The sequence below is a fragment of the Rhea americana genome, unplaced genomic scaffold (assembly GCF_003343005.1).
Source record: "Rhea americana isolate MKP2758 unplaced genomic scaffold, rheAme1 scaffold_306, whole genome shotgun sequence".
Classification (NCBI taxonomy): Eukaryota; Metazoa; Chordata; class Aves; order Rheiformes; family Rheidae; genus Rhea; species Rhea americana.
The window spans coordinates 292,458-317,040 of NW_028186431.1; the positions used below are offsets into that span (position 1 = coordinate 292,458).

The 24,583-nt window shown below is 39.2% G+C and overlaps 1 protein-coding gene across 2 annotated transcripts in view; it reads right to left on the reverse strand.

The window, feature by feature from the left end:
- PLXNB2 (plexin B2) overlaps window positions 1-24,583 on the reverse strand; it is a 256,257-nt gene that overhangs the window by 42,623 nt on the left and 189,051 nt on the right. For both annotated transcript variants that reach the window (XM_085309906.1, XM_085309907.1), the window contains 8 exons: window positions 21,656-21,770; window positions 20,834-20,936; window positions 20,266-20,367; window positions 16,143-16,235; window positions 14,842-14,923; window positions 10,447-10,619; window positions 7,905-8,053; window positions 4,786-4,894 (listed from right to left, as the gene is read on the reverse strand). In XM_085309906.1, the coding sequence (XP_085166032.1) occupies window positions 4,786-4,894; window positions 7,905-8,053; window positions 10,447-10,619; window positions 14,842-14,923; window positions 16,143-16,235; window positions 20,266-20,367; window positions 20,834-20,936; window positions 21,656-21,770 (926 nt within the window). The remainder of the gene's footprint in view (window positions 1-4,785; window positions 4,895-7,904; window positions 8,054-10,446; window positions 10,620-14,841; window positions 14,924-16,142; window positions 16,236-20,265; window positions 20,368-20,833; window positions 20,937-21,655; window positions 21,771-24,583) is intronic.

A 24,583-nucleotide genomic window follows, 5' to 3' on the forward strand; every position in this document is an offset into this window, starting at 1 on the left:
TGCATTAATCTCATTCTTCCTTTCCTTCACTTCTCCTTTCCAGCAAAGGATATGGAAACCTAAAACATCCTTTTCCCTTCCTGATCTCATGCTCAGCTGCAATTAGTTCTGGCTCTTGTAGCAGGTCTGCAAAACAACCCATTTGTTACCAAAATTACCCACATCCTATTCACAGTGAAATTACTCTTGCATATAGTGTACACAAAAATTAAAGGCATGAACACGTCATAGTCCATGAAGTGCTGTGGGCAATGRCCATGTTCTTGGAGGTCAAAATGTCATTTCACGGACTATCAGATAACCACAGGAGCTAAATTAGACTTCTAAGCAGGGAACGCCAGTCATTAGGAATTGCTCTTTCTCTCCACTCCCGTCTTTTCTCAGACTCAAGGGAGCCTGCTTCTTGTTTCTTCAGACAAGCCACCCACCCACAGGATATTCAACCAAAGAATTTCCATTGCACGCACTTGGCAGGCTTGTGTTCGCCGCGGTGGCTGACCTGACCTACCAGCCCCCAACCACTCCACCCTACTCGTCTCATTGGAGCATCCACAGGCACAACACAAACCAGACTTGAATTGCTGGGTTGTTTCCGTAATAGAAGACCAGTGAGCTGAGTTTTACCTTTCTGGGGCTGTTCCTTGCAAACATTTGCACAGTGCAAATTGATCAAATGTTTCCAGCCACTCCAGGTGTGTGGGCAGAGCAACTGCCCAGCAATACACCATTATAGCAGTTTGTGTTGTCTGCTCCGGATGGGATGCTCATACAAAAGGTTGATATTAAAAACAACTAATTTTTTGGACTCAAGGTAGCACCTTTTAATCCTGAGGCAGAGACAACATGCTCTTATGAAAAGACCATAGAGCTGACAGGTTTAATGGAGAAATACAAACATGTGTGACTTGGAAGTTTGCATTATAATTTATTAATATCATGTAATGTAGAATTATAATGACCCAGTGTTCCCTGGCAGCTCTTGAGCAGAACCACAAGCACTGAATGGTGGGACAYATATTTAAGTGCATACCTTGGATGATAAGTCCAAGATATCTGCATGAGGAAGGGCCACCTTTCCTAAAGCTCTGAATTACACAGGAGTTCTCCTAACCCTTAAGCATGATGACACACGAAAACTCAATAATAAAACAGCTATGGTCCTCTGGAAGCTGGCAATTCCAGACYGCTACAGATGTATGGCTTAGCAGCATCAGTCAAGATGGTAACACGCCATGTTAAGAGAAAAACAAAACTACAGCAAATGTGTTCAGGTGAAGATGTGTTCAGGGAAAAGAAGCAAGGAATGGGCTATAGCCCTCCTCAAAAGCCTTGAGGCACTACTGACACTGTGGTTGTGAGAGCTCCCAGAGTGCCTGCTTTAAACATCAAGAAAGAAAGCAGAAGATGGATGAAGATAAGAGGAAACTACCAATTTGGGAGAATATTAAGGTGGAAGAGTGCAGCATGTTAAATGTAACTGTGCTGTTCATGTTCACCTTTGAACTTCCAGTACAGTGAGTAGTCAGCTTTGGTTTTGTTTCAGATCAGACTAAAATTTGGCCCCCTTTGTTCCTCTTTTTGGTTATTCATCTGATCTTGCTTAGGTAAACAAAATTCCTGATTTATTACATGTCCTTATTTCCAAAGCAATYCCTGAAACACCTTCAGTTCCTTAGAAAGCTACAGAAATGCATCATAATTTTTGCAAGGTGCTACCTTTATTTTCTCCACTTTACATTTATTTGAACTTTCTGACCATACATTCTTTTTAATCTACACAGACTAAAGCTCACAGAATTGCTCTTGCAACTAATATTGGAGATCCCAGAATCAGCTGTCGGTTCTCTGCTCTGGTGGCTCAGGAATTTGAAGAGGAGTTACCCTGAGAAAGGAATCATGCTTGTATGTGATCAGCAAATCTGAGCTGTATATGTAGGAAAAATTGCTTCCTTCCTTTGTACTTTGATAGCGTTTCTCACTGCCATAGTAAAAAGCAAATCAGATAAAGTTATACAAACAATCAAAAAACTAGGACAGCGCTTTAGCCATTCTGCTGCTCCATCTTCTTAGAGACCAGCAGAGCTGTCAGTATTCCAGATGTACGACAGACCTGGATATGAAAACTTAGGATCGTTTCATTTCTATTTCACTAAAAAAGAGAATGGTTACTGCCTGCTTCTGCTTACAGTCAAACAAACAGCAGAAAGGTCAGTGGAGGAGGATGAGGCTACCAGAATTTAAGTTTGTTGGAATGTCTGGACCTAAACATAGCACTGGAGCCGAGTAGAAGAAATTATGATTAGTAGGGAGAAATAGAACTTTTTTTTCACATGGTATTCAGCAAATACAGATGCTAAGTATGCAGCATAGACTCTTATGGACCAGGGCATTTTAGTTAAAAAAAATATTTTAAATTGAACCCCCCCCCACTAAGTTCCACTAAGTGGATTTTTGACTCATTTAATGGAGGTCTCACTTGTTCATTGGATCAGAAATGAGCTGTGCTGGCAAAGTGGGACAGAAGCACAAGTCAAAGCCCTACGTTCTGCTGCCTATCGATCCTCTACCAGCTCAGCTTTAATAACACTCCTCATCATTCAGGCTGAGCATCAGCAATAGCTAGATGCACTATTACTCAATAACGGGTTACGTGTCTTTGGTTGTAGCCACTAGCCACACATGCTAGCCTGAAACTTTGGCTGGAGAGTATGCAGACACTGTTAGTAGACACAGACACAACAGGCTGGGTAGCTGCATTGCCTCCTTGTGCATTAGTAGTACACTTTTGCATTGTGCTGCCGCACATCATATTTGAAATGATCACTGCTGAAGTTAAAGCTATTAAGCTTAGGGTGATTAAAGCAGACAACAGAAACAGTGGTATCTGCCAGCAGGAGGGCAGCCAGATAATGTACTCAAGCACAGAAAAAAACACATAATAGAAAATATTTTAGGAAGGCTCTTTGAAAGAAGAATATTTTCTTTTCTTTGTAAATGTTGAATAGAAGAGTTTTTAAGTAAAACAGATTTTGCATGTCTCCTGAAATAAGACACAGAACAGCCTGAAAACAGCAGTGAAACAAGACCGTAGCTTTTAAGACAATATAAACTCACTGTCTGCCATGATCATTCCAAAAGCCAAAAAAAGCCCATAATACACTTGTAGAGGTGTACATGAATGTGACATCTCCATACTAATTTTAATCCTACTGCAGTCCACCGCTGGCTTCATGGAAAGATTTTTACAGTAATCAAAGATGCTGTTCAGCAGCAGTTAGCTTAGTTATCTGTATTTTGGCAACCTCAATCCACTCTGAGATAGGCATACAGGAAGTCTTGAACTTTCATGGAAACATCTGCCTGGATGGCATCTAGGTAGAGCAGCTTTTTCTAGCATCTCACTGAGATGCATTTGAGTTTTTCCTTTTAGTAGCAAAAAGCAGTGGCTGCTTATCTCATCTCACAGATGGGACGAGCAGGCAATCACATCAGACTCACAGACAGGTTTTCTAAGCATACAAGGGGGCTTCAGATTGCCTTTAAACACACTTCACAATTTTTCCATTTGGTTTTCATGCAGACCATGAGAGAATCTTCACACACAGGAGAAGCAGAGGAGAATTTGTGCAAAATTTATCCAACAACACAATGGATTCATATCAAAATCTCGTCCCATTTAGGCTTCACTGCCAAAGCATCTGTCCTAGAGGCCTTAACAGACAACATGAAACATGATGTTTTCCATATTTCATTCTCCAGGTAAGAGGAATGAGACTGACAAAGAAAAATTTAATTATAACCTACATTTTCACAAAGAAACAGAGGAGGTTGTTGACTTCAAAAGATCATTTGCAAGCAAGAAGTGGTTTTGCAGAGATCCCACCTGGGAGAGGAGGCATTTGTTTGGAAATTCTGGAAAAAGACAGTTACGGCCTGTTCTGTGAAAACAGGGCATATTCTTCTCAGCTGCTTCTTATTTGTGACTTACTTCACCTCTTACTGCTGATTCCCTTCATTTCCTCCTCACAAGGTATCAGGAATTAATRAGACAGAAGTTACAATGAAAGAGATGACAGAAGTCAAACACACTCTTCATGTTTTATAGGTTTACAGATGTAATTTAAAGTATCTATATGAAGACAGAGATTATTTAAACATCCCTGCTATCATAGGCTCTTATAAATTTTGAAGACCTCATAGGTACAGCTACAGCTGCTCGCTACTAAAACCACAGGCTAAAATAGCTCTAACCCAGGACTACATTTAGGGTAAAGCRATTAAGACACTACTGAAACTCTCCTTCACGGCGACACTGAAAACAAAGCGCATGTGTAAAAGGAACATATATCATGCTGTCTGTGGCTTTGCTTACTTCTCTGCCTGCTATATTTTTCTACGAAATAAATTCTTAAAAAAATGAATGCACCTTCATTACTTATTCTGTAGTGGCTATGCATTAATTCTCACATTTAAGAACACTGGTTAATCTACTGATTAAAACAGTGTAGTCACTGTGGGTCTAAAAAACACCTCATTTTTTTCTGTTGCAGACTTTTTTCATTCTGTAATTATTTTGAGACTCTGGCTATACAGTCCAGAAAACATTCTTGGTGTATCTTTTGTATAAAGAAATGCTTATGTATTTTCTARCATACTTGAAAAATAATGTTGTTGATGAAAAAATGTCTGTTAGGTAAATAGAAGTGACTGTGCTTAACAGGCACAATTTAAACCTAAGTTATGCACTATGTATGAAACAGATGATTGCTTAAAAAATACACTTACCTGGTAGGTAAATTTCACATCACTTGGTGATTTACCTAATTTTCCATTGATGTTAACCTCAATTTGACCTTGTTTTGGTTCAGTCATTCTTCCAACTTGACATACAATCCTAGCAAGAAATAATATAAGTTTATATGTTAAAAATACTAGCTGGAGTACAAAGGGAATGTATTACACMAAAACTAAAATTTTTTGTTAGCTACCACACACAGTGCAAGCAAAAGCACAAACTTTTTTCTATACCACCAAATGTACTTGAATTCTGGCTCAGAGATCCCCCCCAAAACCATCCGAGAATATTTCAGTCTTGTCTCTACCTAAAAGCAAAACTGAAACCTGCACACTGTGCACAGCAACCACTTAGTGGTCAGTTAGTAAAGGTGACTTCTATAGAAAAATCAAATTTACTCCAAAATCAGGAATGAAACTACCCACTCCTAACCAATGTTTTCATCGTATCTAGTAACGCTAAAAAGAAAAAAAAAAAAGTCAAAGAAACCTGCCACCTCGATGCAGGAATCAGGCARTTGGCTATCTTGCAACTTTGTGTATTSCAGTTTATAATATTCTTCAAGTGCATGCTGTTGTCTCTCAGCTTGAAACTACTATATTTTCACACCTACTATCAAAATCTCTTTAGAATTACCGTTCACTGAAAATAAATCCCAGGTATCTTGTGCCAGATCAGAGGTCAAGGAATCCTGGAGGGGAAAACATCCTGCGTGAACGAACTACCACCGCTGCCTGGTTATAGCTGCGCTGTTTAAATTTTTTCATCCAACAGCTGATCCACAGAATAGAARCGTGGATATAGGAATGTAAGAAAGGATTCGAAACAGTTGAAAACTGGGGCAACCACTTAATGGAGAGCTGTCAGAGAGGGATCTATACAAAGTCTGCAGCCTTTGCAGGCAGAGTTTCGTATCATCAGACACACCCTGAGACGCTCCGAGCATCTCCTTCATTCTTTGAATTACTGCTGGTATTCTTAAAGCAATGCATGGTTGCCTACAAAATCCCCAGCAGAAAATAAAATCTCCCCTCCAGGTTCCCCCCCCCCTCCACAAATTTACTGAGGATAATGTCCTTAAATTGGGGCTTGTAGTAAAAGGATYGCAAAGTTCCTCTGCAGATCCCTCCACAACGTTGAGCCTCGGTACTGGCAAATGGACAAAATTCTCTAAATTCTTGCATGTCCTGGCGTGTGCGCGGCTGCCTGCGCCTGCAGTCTGTTCCTCATCATCCCTACTGTATTCTTGGAAGTTGCATCTCCTTGTCAGGCAGGCACAGGAAATGGTGCCTTCGGAAGAATTTGGACCATATGTCAAGCTAAGGAAAGCAGTCGGGGGCCGGGGCGGAGAGGGGGGGATGCCGTTGCGCAGTTAGTAGAGATTTTAATTAAAAAAATTTGCCTCCCCTCCCCAGTGTTATCATCGCCTCCCTTCCCCCACGTTGCAAAGGGAAAACTRACAAAGAAGGAGCCCACGACTTCTCTAAGGCCGAGGACTCAAGCAGCAGTAACGCCAGGAAGCAGCCTGAAGTGCCTGAAATCTTCCTGCTCTCCTCCCAGTGGCAAGAATGGTCTCCTAACGATGGCTTTTCACTGCAAAGGATAAGGGAGATCGACGGGGCGTTTTTTTTTTTTTTTTTTTTTTTTTTTTAAAAGGAGGTAAAAATAAAAAGAAGGAAGGAAGATACAGAAAGAAAACTATAGACACCTATTTGGAAATTTTGAATAACTTCTTTTTCAAGGCTTCCCTAATGGAGATCATCCTTCAAACCCCCCTAATTTGTTGGTAAATTATATTATGCAAGTTGCATTTGTCCTCACCCATTACCACACAGGCAGAACTTAGGAAACTAGTAATGTTGCTATGATACAAGGAACCAGTCATCTCATTCTGGCTTCTTTCCATGTATTTAAAAATATCAAAAAGCTTTAGAAAAAGCCAAGAGGCTGGGGGAAATTCTTGTAAGGCTATACTGTGATTCAGTGCTGCTTCCGCAAACACGGAAAACAGGGAATGGGAAAAGAGGACTTTAGGAGAGTTGGAAATTAATGTGGATGGTGATGCATGTAGAAAGGGGAGCAATGGCAGTGGATCTGGGAAGCAGTAAGAGCTGTACATCTATATACATTCTCAGGTCATTGGGGCCTCAGAAGCTTTTAAATCTGTCTGATCCATAATCTGACTTTGCAAAAGCTAAAAAATTTACTTAGGCTTCTTTAAAATATCTTTCAAAACAAGCCACAAAAATAGCAAGAAATTACTATATTACACTTAGAAATAAACGAAGGGAAAGAAAGGCAAGGTTTCAGGTGCAATTTGAAATATCAAAAGTGAAAGAAAAAAACTAAACTGTTTGAAATACAGCATTACTATTAATACTACTACTGATCCTTCATGCTATGCTTTTAATCAGCTAATATCAAAAGGGTATTTCTCTCTTCAAAGTAGATGCTTGATAAAACCTGTAATCTAGAAGAATTTAGGCATCTTATCTTCACTTTGGTGGTGTTTAAGTGTGTGACAAGTAACCCACAAAGCATCTGCCAACCTGCTTAGGCAATTCAACATCCACAGACTTGTTGGCTCTGCCATCAAATTTGGTCACCTAAAGCTTCACCAGAACTCAGGGCTCTCTCCCTGCCCCCAGGAAAGAATCTTTGTGGCTGGACTGAAACAAAAAAAGACCGTTCTTCCTCTTGCTTTGCCTAACTTTCCCATAAATCTTGTTTGCCTGGCTGTACTGTGGTTTGGATTTCGTGAAGATTTTAATGACTGGCTGCACATCTATGATGCCTTGAATTTGAAAACACATAAATAGTTTTAAAACATCTGCAGTAATAATTCATAAAAGCCTTTGAAATAAATAAAAAAAGCAATCTGAAACACAAGGGTACTACTCTATCACAAATTTGTTGCTGCATTAGAATCTGTAACAATTTTAAATAAATCCTCAGACATGTTAGAATGAAATATTAAAAGTATATTGCACTAGGTTTTTCTTCTGTTGATAATTTTCTTGTAACTGCAGGGAGATCTTTCTCTTCTCCTGAAAGTGCATAGAAGTTTCTATTTTCTCCTAAAATCTTGTGAAAAATATGGAGCAATTACCTTGTGGAAACAGAGTAGAATTCCTCTTTGAAAAGGCATTCCTGGTCTACCACTATTATATTTTTCACATCTTCTGCTTTTATACCCAAATTAGATCCCATTATGGTCAAAAGAATTCCGCCACTTAGTGGTCCAGTTTTTGGCTCAATCTGTGTCGGCATGAGGGGAAAATAACAATAAAAAAAAAACATGTTTAAATACTACAGTGACCATGTTGCTCTTTCATATTATTTAAAGCTACTTTGACTGACCAGCACTTAAAATGATAAAGACTTTTTTGTAGCACCCATGTAATTACATGCTATGTAATTTATTAATGTTATTAGTTATTTATTATCTGAAAATACGTATTAATTAGCTTCAGATTTCTGGTGTTCAACCTAAACACACAGTACATAATTCCAAAAAGCCCTGTGGCAGACATTTACGTACAAAGTTATTGCCTGGTTTTTATTCTGTCTTAAATTTGCTTCATCTCTTAAAGCACTGTTATTTTGAAAAGCAAATGGAAAGGGCTTCCCCAATAATCATTTCACTGAGCATTTCTAGCCTTATTTTCAGGTGGAGTTTTTTTTTGATTTTTTTTCCCCCCCATGGTTTTCACCCTTTGGGTTCATATCAGAACAGTACGTCTCCCAAGCAGAAAATGTGCCCCACACAGAAGTTTCTTTAGTCCCCTGGTCTTCCTTACTGCATCAAACAGTAGGATACTGCAGTATGTGGACTGATGCTAGCTAAATATTTTGTGATTAAAATGTGGACTGAAAAATCCTGTGGTGGCAGTGGACTTCTCAGGTTAATGGATGGCCTGAACAAGCATTAGGGTTGTGAAAATCTGCTGGGAGAGTGACTTGCTTTGCTAATGTAACACAGGGTGGAGCTCCAGCAAGACCTTACAGGTGTTCAGCTTTGGACGGCTCTAAGTTTATTTTCAGGGAGAGGGAGACRGCACAGCTCCATATGCTCGAAGTCAGGCAAATGCAGCTTCTGAAAGTCTGGACTTTAATGTTTGTGGCGTTTGTTAGATCTAAGTTGTAAGCACAGAGGCATGGCTGTTGCTGCCTGCTGTCCAATCCAGCTCCAGATTCTTGTTCTTGTTCTGAATATTTGCCCCTACTTTTAAATTTCCAAAGCCAGATCTTTTAGTCATTGGCCATTCCTTTGCACTGAACCCATGAATGTTCTAGCTGAAAAATGACTGAACAGTTTGTGTTTCCAAATTATTTTGCATTAATTTGAAAAGCTTTGAAAAAACAAAACGTATCAGAATATTTTCAGTATTTACTGTTTAATCTGCAACTACGTGGATTTTCACCACGTGAAAATACTTTTCTTTTTCTTTGTTCTCTTCTTCTTTCTCCTTCAAACCATCTTTACTATAGCAGAGGCGTTATACAAGTGTTTTTCTCCATATGTTCTCTCAAGATTTCAGGCTACCTGCTTTCCTCAGCAGACTTCAAAGGTTTACCTGCCATTTCTTCTCGAACATACCATCATGGCCATCATGTTTTCATACACCCGGCTGCCTTTGGGTGCTGCCCACACTGCAACTCTAACCATGCAGCCTCAAGAGCTTCTTCGTGTCCCTGCCAGTTTGAGCCACAGATTTCAGAATCAAACTGTTATTATCTTATTTGAGTGAAATATATCCCTTTTATGGTTCTCAGCCTCYGTCACACAGTTATTGCATTTTTTTGATAGCTCAAGATACATTTATATCAAACTGTGTGCCTGAGTTTTGAAGTACTAACACTGCTGTTACAGTAATTTGGATTTGCCCAATAGCAGCATGTATCATTGCTTTCTAGGCAACCACCCTGCCCAGAAAAAACAGCATTTGGCTTGCTGCTGAAAAGCAACTGCTGAAAGCAGATCAGGGTCTAACACTTTTTGCTTCAGCTTCTGGTTGACCAAGGCAAAGTAATGCTTTTTCCTTGTCGTGGCTGAATGCGCCAGCCATAGAACTATTGCTGTGTAAGGGGTGAACATTTGGCACCTCTCTTTCTTTCTCTGACTTCTACAGCCTTGGGTTTCATTCCAGTATGGGCTGGAAAAAATCGCTGACATCTGGAAAACAAATCATGACACAGAAACAACCTGCTCCCTTATTAAATGCCATGAAAATGTCTAGTCTGAAGCCTGCTAATGAGCCTGTTAAGGGCTCATAGTTCCACACATGGTGAACCTCTTTTATAGACAGCTTTTAGGTAGAACAGATTTCAGGACAGAAAAAAAATCCGTGCTAATTCCCAAGAATCAAGTGCCATGTTTAAGCATACACTGCTAGCCTGGCTTAGAGCGCAGTGAGGGCAAGGCTTACAGAACAGGGAGTCTCAAAGACTCCATTCAGTCTCTTATTATGAGTCTTTACAAACCTTTCACACACATCACTATTGGCATTATTTTCTTGCAGCTATTTAGGGGCTTACTTAATACTCTAGAAAAAAAATCCCTGCCTTTTAGGATGAGCTTTCTTAGACGTTTTCTCCTGAAAAAGAATATACTGGGAGGAAAAAAAAAAAAAAAGAAAAGGCAATCTTACGTGAGTAATTTCTGGATGAGGACACGTATCAGTAGGAGGAGCATGACAGAGTTTTTCATAAACGCACTTGCTTGGCTTGCCATCTTCCTCACACCAGACACACTTGTAGGCAGGATCAGCCGCAAGGCATAAACTGCAGTCACTTCGTCCATAAGAGCAGTTGTACAGAGTCACTGAAATAACAATGGTAAATGCACACTATGCACTTAACTCCTGAATGATACTAAAAGAAAACTTTATTTCTGACTATACAGAAAAACTTCAAAAAACTTCAAAATCATCTGCAGGCAGACTCCAAGAAAACTGCTGTGTAGAACCCAAACCTTTATCACTCAGGCTTTGTCAAAGCATTTAAATACTAAGTTTTTTGTCCAAGTATCTGCAACGAACCTGACTATGCATCTGTTCAAAGACAAATAAACAGGTCTTCCTGGTGCACTGGAAAGGAATGTCCGCAGGGAAAGGTGCAAGTCTCACATATGTGTCACTACAGGCAAACATCAGCTGGCATGGAAACTCTGCCAGCCATTTGGACCTTTTCAAAATCATCACTAAAATCTGAATAGAATAGAGAGTTAACACTTCATTAAGTGTTATCCTTTCTCCAAGTTAATACTTCATTTCTGCAGGTCTTTACTTACATCTCTGGAGAAAGCCAAACTTTCTACTTGCTTTTGTTTCCCCTTTTGCCTTTAATTGTCACCCTGTTGTAAGCTTTATTCCTTCAGCAGTGTGGCTTAATTCTACTTCTTCAGAAGCAAGAGATTTGTTGTGACAGTCAGGCCTCTATTATTGATGAACCATGCACTAACTATCCTAGACACTAAGCTTATCTTGGCCCCCATTGGTCTTCTAGAACAATGCAGAGTCACTGAACAAAATTAATTTTCCCAAATAAACACAAGCCTTGAGATGTAGCTGTGTGGTTCAGCACTATAAGGAAAGCCTGAATTTGCAAGGAAGCATTTGGAGATGCACTTGAGAGCTAGCTCAGAAGAAAATGAACAGGCTGAAAAGATGCCATATATTTCTCTAGGGGAAGCATGCATGTTGCACAGATAACTCAGCTAGTCAGCCCAGGAGTGCTGTGATTCCCTGGGCAGCTGAGTTGATTATAATAAAAAGGAGTTCTTGCCCACTTGTCTTCCTGCTCCTTCCCTTCATCTCTGCTTCTCTCTGCCCTTGGGCTGCTCTTTTTCTGGACACAGTCTCTCCCTCTGTCATCAAGGCTTGGCTCTCGTTGGGTCTGTTTGTGAATTGACTTAACTTACTAGAACAGCAGAAAACTATCCAGGTTTCCTCCCGTGCTCTCTCAAGAGTTAAATGTGTGCACAGATGGGAGTGGGGAGTAAAAGACAGAGAATAAACACCTCCTTTTTCCCATGGTGATGAGCTGTTTTATGTGCTCACTAAATCTCACGAAACTGTGCCCTTACAGTGAGATTCAGCAAGTAAACTGGGGTAAACAGATATGATCAGAGGTGTGGAAGAGAAAATAGAATAATCCATTTGAGACTGCAAATGGCAAAGGCCATCAAAAATGTCTGTTTCCAGAAGGCACACTCTGATACTTTCATTCTCAGAGGAGCAGGACACTAGGAAGGGCACCAGCAAAACAATCCTCCAGTCACTAACACTTCAATGCACTATCCTCCTAGATATTCTCCTAGATAAGAGCAGCAGCAGTAGCTTTTGATATCTAATTCCAARAGGCTACCACATCAGATTCCTACAGAAATGAAAAAATAAAATGAGAACACTGCTTTACCACTATTTTTCTGCAATGCTCTTTTTTCCTTGTTAGGCATGAACAATATTACAGATGTCCAAAATTTGGCTACAGTCTCTCTGCCATTTGCATGAGAGTGGACAACCTGTCAAGGGCAGTTCTTCTCTAAATGCTGTATATTTAAAAATCTCCACAGTCATTTTCACAGACACCATCTTTAGTAGAATAAAAAAATTTTTTTTTCTTACTCTTACACTGAAGAGTTAATACAGAAGGTAAAGCTGATCCAGATTTTAACCTTTCTTGCATCTAATCAGCATATCCACTTGATTTCAAGTAGCTTTACCAAAACAAAACTAGTCGAGACATCGTTGAAGGTGTATATAAAGCTGAGACACTTTGACGTTTGTAACAATAATCAATGAGAAAAAACATCTATTTGACTCAACTCCAATCTTGACTTTACAAGGAATCGATGAACACAAGCTAGGAGCAGCACCATTTGCTTTATATATTGAGCAGGTCAATATGTAAGTCACTGTAAGTTAGTTTAAGCAACAAACATAACTGACATAGTATTTTCAACAGTTTGTGTATTAACTATTCACTCTGTATGCTGGATGTGAATCCAGTGCTGGGGAAAACTAGCTGACTGACAGCCCTGGTGGGTTACTGTTTTCTTTTGTGAATAGAAGAGACAGCGCAGACAGCAGCCAGGAAAAGCATCCTCACTTCTATGCTGCAGATTGCTTTCACATGAACCAGAGCACTTTCCTAATCCGGCACTCAAACAGGTTGTTCCTGCACAGCCACTCAAACAGGTAACGTTGTTAAACAAATCTTCCTTTTGCTTTTTAAACCCTGCATTACCAACCCATATCCCCATATGGCCACCTGGCAAGGCAAGGGAATACACTTACTGAATTACTTTACTATCCCTCATTGAATGGACAGGGATTTTCATGCCATCCTTTGCTAAACAACATTAACGCTGTAACATCTTGAAGTCCCTCACATCCAGATGCATAAATGCAACACAGAAAACTAGAGCCTAAAAGCACTGAACACTCCCCTTGTTCACTGATCACCTCATTAAATGTACCAGCAGCAAGCCACTCATTAGATTCAGACTCTTATCCATCACCTTGAGATACCAGCTGTGAAATCATTGATAAAAAGGACAAAGGATAAAAGCGATATATTGGATTTCATACTGCTCAGAACCCCTGATGGCTAGAGATGTAAAAACGCTATCGTAACTTAGTACTCACTAAGTGTTTTATATAAAAGAAAGGTTTCTTTTACTGGCAAGTTCAAATGTGCTTCTCAGCAACTCCTGCACACCCAAAGTCAATTCTTTTCAAGGTACATAAAGACCATTATGCTCTGGACTTCAGATGACAAGGAAATTTTAAAGTTGGAGAGAATTTGGATAAAAAACTTTTATAATAAAAAGAGAAGAGACAGTTATTGATAGTTTTTCCTTCCGTTTTTGCAAGAGCTCTCTATTTTGATCTGAATGATATCTTTTCTTTAATAACTTAGCTACTACTTTTAGCTTTTTTCCAAGCTGAGAAATAGATGTTGGGAACATTTGGTCAAAATTCTGCAATTTTAGAAAATGTAATCTTTAGAATGTAAATTAAGGCACTGTGAGATTGCAGTATGACCTCCTCAAAACATTCACACCACATCTTCTTTTAAGTGCTTTCAGCATTGCATACAGAACCATAGGGAAAACCTTCTAAAAACACACTTCTCTGCGGCTTATGAGAAAGGGAATCAATTAAATACTGTACAGATGGAAAAATACGGTCTGAAGATTTAATTCACAGGGGAAATTACTTGGAGGTAATGTTAGTTCTCCTGATGTTGACTCATCAGCTAAGTAACAAGCATGTTGCCTGGCAGTTTTTGCAAGATTATGCCTTAAACTTCAATCCAAAGAACTGTAAGGTCGGTCCCAATTCCCAGATACTGCTCCACTGGTTTTAAGGGACCTTCTCCACTCAGCTCTGGACTAGGCCCACAGACATAACTGCTTCATCATTAAGTTGAAAGAAACAAAAAGAAACAAATAAGCAATTTCTGTCAGAGATTAAGGTTTTATTTGTGCTATAAAACACTTAACATATTGTTTGTCGCCATAGAAATAAATGAAGTAAAAAGATGAAAGAACGTGGAATGCTTCTGTGTATTGTGGATTGCCAGCAGACATGAAGACTGCAGAACTGTCACTCAAGAGCTGAGACACAGTTTATAGTTCAGATTTCAGATGAAGTCCATAGCAGTGGCAGTAAGAAAGATTACTTTTCTGCTAATGGAGGGAGCAAGTYCATTGTACCTTTCAGAGAGTCGCAAAGGGAAAAGGCCACTTAAAATCCAGCTACTGAAGTACTTTTTAACAGTAGCATTATAAACTTCACTATTAGGATTGCTTTTCAGAGTAAAATCAAATTTGAAAATACCGGTAAATTTATAAATAGCGTTCAATATAAAAAACACTGGCGTTTCATTCATGAGCTTAGTATTTATAACACTTGTTTTCTCAAGACTGGTAATGCTGCTAAGACAACATTCTTACCTTCAAAACTCCAAAATTTATGAAAGAACAGATTTTCATTTAGTCTAATCTACTGCCCTTTAATCCTGTATTTCACACTTACCCATCAGTTTGCTGTCAATCTTGACCTCATCTGCTCTTATGGATAAGTTTAGTTGTAAGGTTTCATTTGCACTATAGGAGAACTAGAAAAGAGGACAGAGTAAAGACATTTATGTTTTCATTTTGCAAAGTTAATTTTATGCGTCTCATGATTCTTAATAATCAGAGCTGTGAAGGTTTTCGAAACTATCCCAAACCTGGTACATATGGTCTGTTATTTCTTCTTGGCCAATTATATTCACAGAAAAATGTTTTAATGAAGCTAATCCTTCACAATCAGAATTTTAAAGTACCAAGGGAGAGCAATATCTGAATACCTACTGAATCATTACTTTTCATTAATTTAATTTACGTTTGGTTATAAGCATTCAAGTAGCTAGGGTACTGTACAGTTTCAGTAAAAATAGCTGCTGGGCCTGCTGTGCTCTTCCTTCCCATGCCATCTGGCCCCACTATTTGCGTGGACACAGCAGACTCCCACCACATGGTGGGGAAAATCTCTTGCATCTTTAGCAGTGCAACCCCCTCATTACAGCCAAAGCACAAGGGTCACATGCTCCAAGACACAAGCTTCTGCTAGGGTTGAAAAAGACAGCAGCAATATCAACAGGTGGGAAAGAAAAAGAGCCAAGAAAATATAAGGGCTTTATAAAGTGTATGYTTCGTGCCAAGCTCAAATGCTGCATAAATGCTAATTAGTTCTCTGAGCTAAGCTTGTTAATAAGCTTGTAAGATTAAATTTACAAGCTTAAAAAAGGTTAAAGTCAGAATAATATTTGTGAACCTAACTTTGAACCTGGTAACTAGGCTACTATTTTGAATGTTATTTTCTTTTTTCTGTTAAACAAACCTGAGTGAAAGATGCATAGCTCGCTATTACACAAACATACAGTTACCATTTTTAAAAATGAAAAAAAAGGTAACAAATTAGTGTGTGGAGAGGGAGAACTATGAAATTCTCATCTTTTATCCTTGATGATTTCACCAGACTGCATAAAAAATAATAAAAAAAAGAGCAATCACCCAGAATTTCTCCAAGGATAGTTTAATAAATCCATGAATGGCATACACAAAGAAATCAAGGAAGAAGGCACAGGGCTTTAAGGAGAGACCCCAGGAACTTCCAGCCAAAGTTGCTGCCTTTGACCACTAATGCCAAAGGAGWCTCTTCATGAGAGATTATTTTTTACCTCTAACAGAAATGAACATTTCTTGTATGGTTCTGGACACATGTGGGTGTCCAGTGTCCAGGACTAGAAGGACTGAATATATTCGGTAGGCAAAATATACTTTTGCATTTACCTCTTTAGTCATGAATGAGAATTTTCCCTCATCTGATTCATCAACTGGAGCTTCAAATTCAAATTGGCTGTTTCCAACCACAAATATTTTATCCTATGGAAGAGAAAAGTTCAGCTTAGAATCCTTTCAGCACCACGAAGCGTAATAAAGTAAAATCACCAAGCAATATYCTGTTGAGCACTGGAAGTAATAAGATCAAATGGAGAAGGCTAACCTGTTTAAAACCATCACCTGCAAACAACACTAACAAACCTTCGAGCCAGCACAATCTGCTATTTAGCTGCACCCTTCTAGCCCTTGTTCAAAGGCACAAKCACCACAAATAAAGCAAAGGCACAGCACTCAGTTTCAGGGAGTAGTAAGAAAAAGCCAAGAATGTGAATACTGGGTAACTTCACACATTGGATGTGTTATTAACAGAGCTGTGTGAGAGCTGCACTATAAGGTTTTCTCGGTAGGGAATCTGGGCAGAGCAGGAATGTAAGAACTGCACAGGAAATTGGAACGCACATCTCTCAAGCCTTGTCGGCTTTATTTCTTCTGCCTCCCCAATAGTGGAAAGAAGCGACCTTTCCCATTGCCCCTTGACTACTCCAGGATGGGCAGAGGACACAAGAGAGCCCACCAAACGCTGAGGCTGAGCATGTGCCCGGTTAAGCATGTGCTGAACCAAGCCATGGGCCTGGCTCCAGCCTCTGAGAGGTTTATGTTATAGAGGGAGGAAGACCTTCCTTCTTAGAAGCCGCACATAGAAAATGAGCTTACTGAAAAGTCTTCCCTGAAAGTTTTACAGCCCATTCTGTTTTACAGAAAATGTGTACCTCCTCCAATTTTTAAAGCACCTTATAAATCTCGTTTCCTGAGAAACACTGCCTTGCTTTCTTTATTCTGCATTTCAATATATCATGTATTTTTCAAAAGTGTTTAAAATCTGTTGCTGCTGCTGTATAAAGCTTCCCCACACGCTTAACAGAACGCATTGGGAATGGAGGGAAGCTTATGTATGTGGCAGCTGTCAAACTGGAGTGAAACAAAATTAGGAGTTGCTAGACTATCAAGCAGAAGGCTACAAAGCTTCCATTCATTAGTCTGGGTGCAAGAAAAGACATGTAGCAAACACTGAGAAGTGGGTTATACATCAGACACACAAGACAAAGGCAAATCCCAATGTAAATTACTGTTATCTAAAATACTGGAAGGGCTAATAAGGTTATCTTGACGTTGGTACATCTGTTTCTTCTATTGTGTCAGTCTTCCAGGGACTCAGCTGGGGAATCTTTCTTAGAAGTTGCATGCCATACAACTGAGCAGTACTAAACTTTCCTCTGGTGCCTCTCTCAATTGCTTGTTCCAGAYGCGGCTATTCCCAAGAAAACGATGATAGCTTGGATTCACTTTTATTTGCTACTGAAATATTTTCAGAGACAGGAGGGGCAGAAAAACAGTCAACAACTCTTCTTTTAGTCTACTTCTTCAAGTGTTCATAGGTTAAGAGAAGCATAAAGAAACTGTGAGCTTATTCTTCCATTGTCAGTTCTGCAATGGCAGCTCTAGAAGCTATCTATCCACTTCTCTTACTCACTGTGAAAGCCCAAACCCTCACTGCTAATCCCTTTCTACAAGTAGAGATGCTTACACACGTTATGTTGGCTAGTACACTTATACATCCATACTTAGACAGGCTGTGCTTTGCCCTTTTAAGCAAGGCACAGATTAAATCAAGGTAATGGAGCTAGTATTCCAAAGTGACAACAGAACATTTATTTTTGTTTATCAACTTTTATCTAACCAAAATTGTTGGCAAGGAAAGCAGCAGGAAAATATACCTCCAAATAAGCTATTATGCCCAGCATATCCTACAGCAAAATCATTCCACACTGGAAGCCTTGTGCTATGTTGGGCCAAGCCTCATGCTATATAGGGGCTTYGGGCTAAGCCCTGAAAAAGATCCATCCTTATACTTTTCCTGAGCCTGCCCACTATGAGAAGTTTACCCAAAGGCTGAACATAAGTTATGCCTTTACYCAAATGAACTTTTAGTAATCAAAGTTACTGCTTCAGCTAGCATCACCTGATACGAAGGAACACCTGTAGGGTTACCACTGTTTCATGCCTTTTATATTTATTTTCATGTGAACTTAGMAGTCTGTACACACAGCTGTTAGTAACTGTGTGTGCCCTTCAAGTCCTGGCAGTGAAAGTGTTGTTATTTTGGTTTAAAAATGAACCTTTGCACCAGGATATACAGGGCTGCTCCCATGACAGTGATATTCCCACACGGCTCTTATTTAAGAAAAATTATTCTAACATCATTTGACACACACTTCTCTGTGGTGGCTTTCCAGCCTAGGGCCTATACATTTATTTCACTTCTTACAGAGACTTGAATTCCATATAAGCCTTCCTGGATCCCGGTTAAACAAATGCATACAAGGTCTGGTCTGTAGGCAAACTGTTTAATACTGCTGATAAAGCATTCAAATCCACCATATGAGTCTGGCATTGTTAAATGTAATTACTCACAGGAAAAAGAGGCAGAGACATTTGCTTTTCCTTTTGTCTACTACTACATAAAGATTAAAGTGCTTATTCACAGAATGATAAACTARACACATGAGACCAGTTTTTTGGGGTTCCTTCTGCTATTTCTCCTCTGTGGAGAAAGAGGGTCCTCTAGAAGGCAAATTCAGTACATCTATATTATGCTTCTGCTCTGAATTTGTTCTTGAGAGAGAATAGGCTCTTCCACTTATTATCAAGGGAGCAGAGAAAGATTTTCCTCTTGTGCATAAAATCAGTTTGTCAGCTCTTTACAATGCTAAACAAAAGAATTCTGCGTGAACTCTTTTGAATTCTTCCTTTGGGTTTAGATGCCGCAGCTCCATTTGCTAAGGACTGTGTGTGCCATATCTTGCGCAGGGCATTGGTCAGATCAGACTTGTTTTTCATCCCAAAACTCACGGTCATTCCGTCAATGACCACCCCCCAGTCACGTCAGATAACAGAAAAAAATTCACCAAATTACATCTCATTGTTTACATATATTTTAAGACCTTCCAGCAAAAATGCTTATTTTTGAACATATGTTTGTATACTATATGTTATTTCAGTGTTTACAAGTTGCTTATTAACCTTTCCCTGAACACTTTCTTCTTATATTGTCTTTAGACTGCAGATCTGCTTACGCTTTTTCACCCTTGGCAGGCGTAGCAGAGGTGAGAGAAAGACTTTGTAAGCTATACAGCACTTCAATTCGGCAAAGGGAAAAAAACTCTCAAAAAACAAGCACCTTCTTTCCCTCGATAAATGGCGAGTAGTTTAAGCAATCAATGAATTTGCCAGTGTATCTATCATCAATTCATATTTACACAAAGACGCTGTAGAAACAAACAACAGAAACTAACAGTGCTGGAATCATCATCYAAAGAAAAGAAGTGATTTTTAAGCTTCACTTTTATCAAGCTAACAATAACATTTATGCATCAACTACTTTATAAAACAACAATTAAAAGCTTGCAGTTAAATTTTGGCTTTCTGAAAGCTTTTTAATTGACTTTCTGGAAGCAAGTATTGAGCAACAGAAACCTTTGCTAGAGCTCAGCAAATACCAGATCTTCTGATTTGATGGTCAAAGAAAAAAAGACTGAACAAAAAGTCATTTTACCCAGACTAAAAACATTTAATTTCTAAGTGTGTCTTTTTCATTTGAAAAATGCAAACTGAAGTAAGCACATTGAATGATGTTCCTTTAGAACCAAAAAATTCAGACATTTCATTGGAAAAAGATATGAAACATTCAGAYGTCCTAAATTTCCCCTCTTTTCATTAGCTGAAAAAAATAATTGCAAAGGTATTTTAGTAGGTCCAACTGATATTCTTTAGAGAATTGTCTAATAGCTACACTAGTTTGTCCAGCTCCAACTCTATCCYTGTGATAGCTTCTCATTTAGAAACCACACCACAGTAACCAGCATTATATCAAACTTAAATGAGCAGCTCTTTTCCTTCTTTAAAAATAATTAAGACAGAGATTACCAAGGAATACAGATGCTAATGCTTAAAGGACAGGTGTGACTGGAGTTCGAGTGGAATTCAAATGGCAGCTTCAAATTAATCTGTTTACCTGATAATAAGCTAGATGTCTTCCCTCAAAATACACCATTGTCTGGTATTCCATAGGTATTATTGGAGGACTAGGTTTTAGAAACTGTGGGCATTCTTCTTCCTGGGGAGATAAACATTTTACACATTATTTGAAATAAAAAATCTTACCAGAACAAGCTTCGTTGCTCTTTGGACAATGAAATTATTGTTCTAAAGAACTTCATGCTTAAAATACAGTGACAGATTTGATTACACCCTTTCAAATTAGACATGCTAAAAATGACTACAGCATATGTCAAAGCTATGGGTGATTATCTTTCCCAGCCTTGAAATCTTGCTCCTCCCATTGAAGTAAAATAGTAAAAYGAACAAAAATATCCTTTCAGGAGCTATTCAGTCTCACTGCTCCTCCTCGATCACACCCTTAAATTCCCACCTCCGCACTGTTAAAAAAAAATCTTACACTTCTGGAGTTAACTTCAGAATCATTTTTATATTCCTAATTTGACCRACTGATCTGAGAGAAGAAGAAAGAAAATATTGAAGTGCTGTAATAAAAAACTAATAATTTTATTTTTAAACATTACCATATTTTGTTTAATCACATCCTGTTTTGAAGAGGATTCCTCACAGATATGTCTCTTCCAGTCCCATTGGCAATTCCATCTATTGCTTGCACACGAATAGCATCTACAAATATAACATGATAGTCATGACAAACTGTCAGGCTTTTTCCTCATTGACAAAAAAAATAAATTAAATTCCATCTTTATTCATGGAGAGTAGCTCAAGCTGCTACAGTATCCTTACTATATTAAGCTGAGAACTTTACAATGAGAACAGTTCAAGAGCCTCCAAAAGCTTCTTTTTTCCCTTTACACATGACTAAGGAAAGACCACCCACTGAGAAGACCACCACATCTCTCAGCATTTAGAAATGATCTTGATCAACCTTTATATAGAAGGTTGAACAATGCGTTGTCTGAGTTGGCTCTGCCTGCCCTGGGGCACAACGTCTCCTGGAGGAGCACACAAGATAACACTGGCAGAGTCAGCTTTGACCATCCTAGCTGAATCCATCATAACCCACATCTGATATTTATGAGTAGGTAAGTGGATGTCCACACAGCTCATCAGCATGTACATTAGCAGCTACAAAAACGGGAACTCAGTGAATTGGCCATAATTATACGTGCCATGAATATTCACATTCCAAGTGTTTTATGTTACCAGTTCACCTGTGCCTGTCAACCATTCTTAACTCCATTAAAACATAAGAAAAAGAATTTGGACACTAGAAAATTCTGAGAGTGCCAAAGGCTTATTTACAAAACGATTCAAAAACTCAGCTGCAAGCTACCTGAAACACAGTTACAGCATCTAAACACTTAAGAAGCTGAAATACTTACGGCTGATTTTCAAAAAGATTCATTGCTTCTTCACAGTCATAAAAAGGATAAGTATATGACGCAAAAAAAATCTTTTTCTCTCCAAAGGTTAGCTGTAATGGAACTGAAACATGATCTATCACAAAAGAAAAAAAAAAYATCTAAGTAGTTGTTGAATTCTTTAGCTCTTGAGTAGAAGGATTTAATGATAATGCTTTCATTATTTGTACAGGATGTAAGTAAACATTTAACTATGCAGTTGACACTTCGGATCTCAYGATCAGTTATGTTTTACATCTATGAGCTCTGTATTCATCCTTAACAAATTTTTCAGTAAATAGTATAGGGAAGAAAAGCATCAATGAAATGTGATAAATGAAAGAAGCAGAATCACAGATAAGCTTTGGATTATGGAAGTATTTCTTCATGGTACTGACATCATATTAGAATCTAAAAAAATAAAGAAAACTGAATAAGTAGAAAATTGAACACATGAAAAACTGGCATGAGAAYAGTCATTTTAAATAAAGCATTTTCTTAAATATGAGTATGTCTTCATGTAAAATTACGTGTTTCATTCGTGGATTAAAATTGTCATCGTCATGTAAATTAAAACAAGTGATCTTTGTGGTTACTGCTCAGGAATGCCTGCAATGCTAAGTTACCACAGACACTTGCAATCTTCAGTTTGCTGAAGTACACGATTTCTCCACRAATGTACTTCTCATCTGAATCACTRCTGAGCTAGAGTGGAAAATTTATCTTTAGAAACTGGTGTTTTTCCCAGCGAAGCTGTCTGAAATACCTCTTGCAGAAATCATTAAGCCCTTGTGACAAGCTATTTCACAAGCTATTGGGCAACTTCAAACTCTGCTTTCCTTGAACAGGTTCTTGAAAGAGCGTGAGCAGCTTGGCTGGAAGTCACCTTTGCCAGTGCTGGGTCCCAATGAAGATTTCAGACTAGTAKACATGCCAGGGGATTTCCTAAAACTGGTACTGCAAGAAAGCATCATTCCTCTCAAGAAATATCCCATTCCCTTTAGAAATGAYCATAGTTGCAGTAAGCTGGCCCTGTCTAAACTCCATAGGGTTTCTTAACAGCAAGCGGATGTCTCTGGATTTGTGGTCACACGCTATTAGGAAACATCACCTGCCTTAATAACTGTTTGTCTTCTGCTGAAGGGTCTGCCCAGCTTCTGAACATCTTCATATTATTTTCTCAACATCCTTTCAAATGGATCCCTCCGTACCAATACTCAGGGATGTATTATTTCTAGATGACTGGCTTACTCCAGTGCCATCCCTGATAGGCTTCTAGTCTCATTGATCATGTTGAAAGATGGCACACTATCATGTTTATCAACCTAGTCTCCTTATGTCTTGCTTTACAAAATATTTAGGCACCATGAATTGGCCCTCAATAAGGGAGTGCTGGTTTAACACTTACCATAACCTGATACCTTCACATAACTCAGCTATCTTAAAACTTAAGAGTGAGATTTTAACTTTGTTGTTCTCTGGGCAAATAAAACTGTATTTTGGCCTGTTTCAGCCTTAAGAGAATTGAAATTTATCTTAAAGTGCTTCAAAGTACTGTTCTGACAGTTCCTGGCAGTTCTGGTACATACAGATCTTTAGAATCATAGAATCAGTAAGGCTGGAAGGGACCTACGGAGATCATCTAGTCCAACCTCCCTGCTCAACCAGGGTCACCTAGAGCATGGTACACAGGGTTGCATCCAGGCGGGCCTTGAAGATCTCCAGAGAAGGAGACTCCACAACCTCTCTGGGCAACCTGTGCCAGTGCTCTGTCACTCTCACAGGGAAGAAATTCCCCCTCACGSTCAGGCGGAACTTCCTGTGCTTAAATTTCTGCCCATTGCCTCTTGTCCTGTCACATGGGACAACTGAAAAGAGTTTGTCCCTGTCCCCTTGACATCCTCCCTTCAGGTACTTGTACACATTGATAAGATCCCCCCTCAGTCTTCTCTTCCCCAGGCTGAAGAGGCCCAGCTCTCACAGCCATTCCTCATAGGGCAGGTGCTCCAGCCCTCTGATCATCTTTGTAGCTCTATGCTGGACTCTCTGCAGTAGCTCCATGTCTCTCTTGTTCTGGGGAGCCCAGAACTGGACACAGTACTCRAGATGAGGCCTCCCCAGGGCTGAGTAGAGGGGCAGGATCACCTCCCTTGACCTGCTGGCARCAGCCTTCCTAATGCACCCCAGGAGACCATTGGCCTTCTTGGCCACAAGGGCRCATTGCTGGCTCATGGTCAATTTCTCATCCACCAGCACTCCCAGGTTCTTCTCTGCACAGCTGCTCTCCAGAAGGTTAAGCAGCATCTCTAACAGCTGAAAGAGCACCTGATGCTTTTGTGATACATAATAATTAGTGTTGTGTTACTGGTTTTATTGCATGTGYCTATGTTTCAAAAAACTACGAACTTGAAGTGCGAATCAAGTGATAGTTAGGAAATAGCACAAGAATTATGGTTAGCAACAAACCTCAAAGCATATAATCAGTGGTTCAGAACCATGATGCAGTCTTTAATTATATGATCACATATTTTTCCACTGGGCTTACTACTGCAGAAGCCAGAAAGAACATAATAAAAGAAAGAAAGGCATTAGGAGAAACACTATGAGAAAGAATAGCCTTGTGACATGGTCCAGAAAACAAGTCACTGAACTACAGCTGGGAAGAGCAAACATTAAACAACAGAATGCAAAACTTTACAGCTAAAGCACATATGCTGCTCTCTCAGTCTCACAGCCAGACCTGAGTAATGTTTTTCTGTTCATCTCGGACAGAGAATAGCACCTCTCTAGCCCCAAGTCCATGCCTCTACCAAATTCCAGTTTAGGTTTCGGCAGAAACACTAGAAATGATAAAGCTTGTAAATATACAAATTTTTGGAGTTTGAGTAAATCTTTTTAAATTAAAGTTTA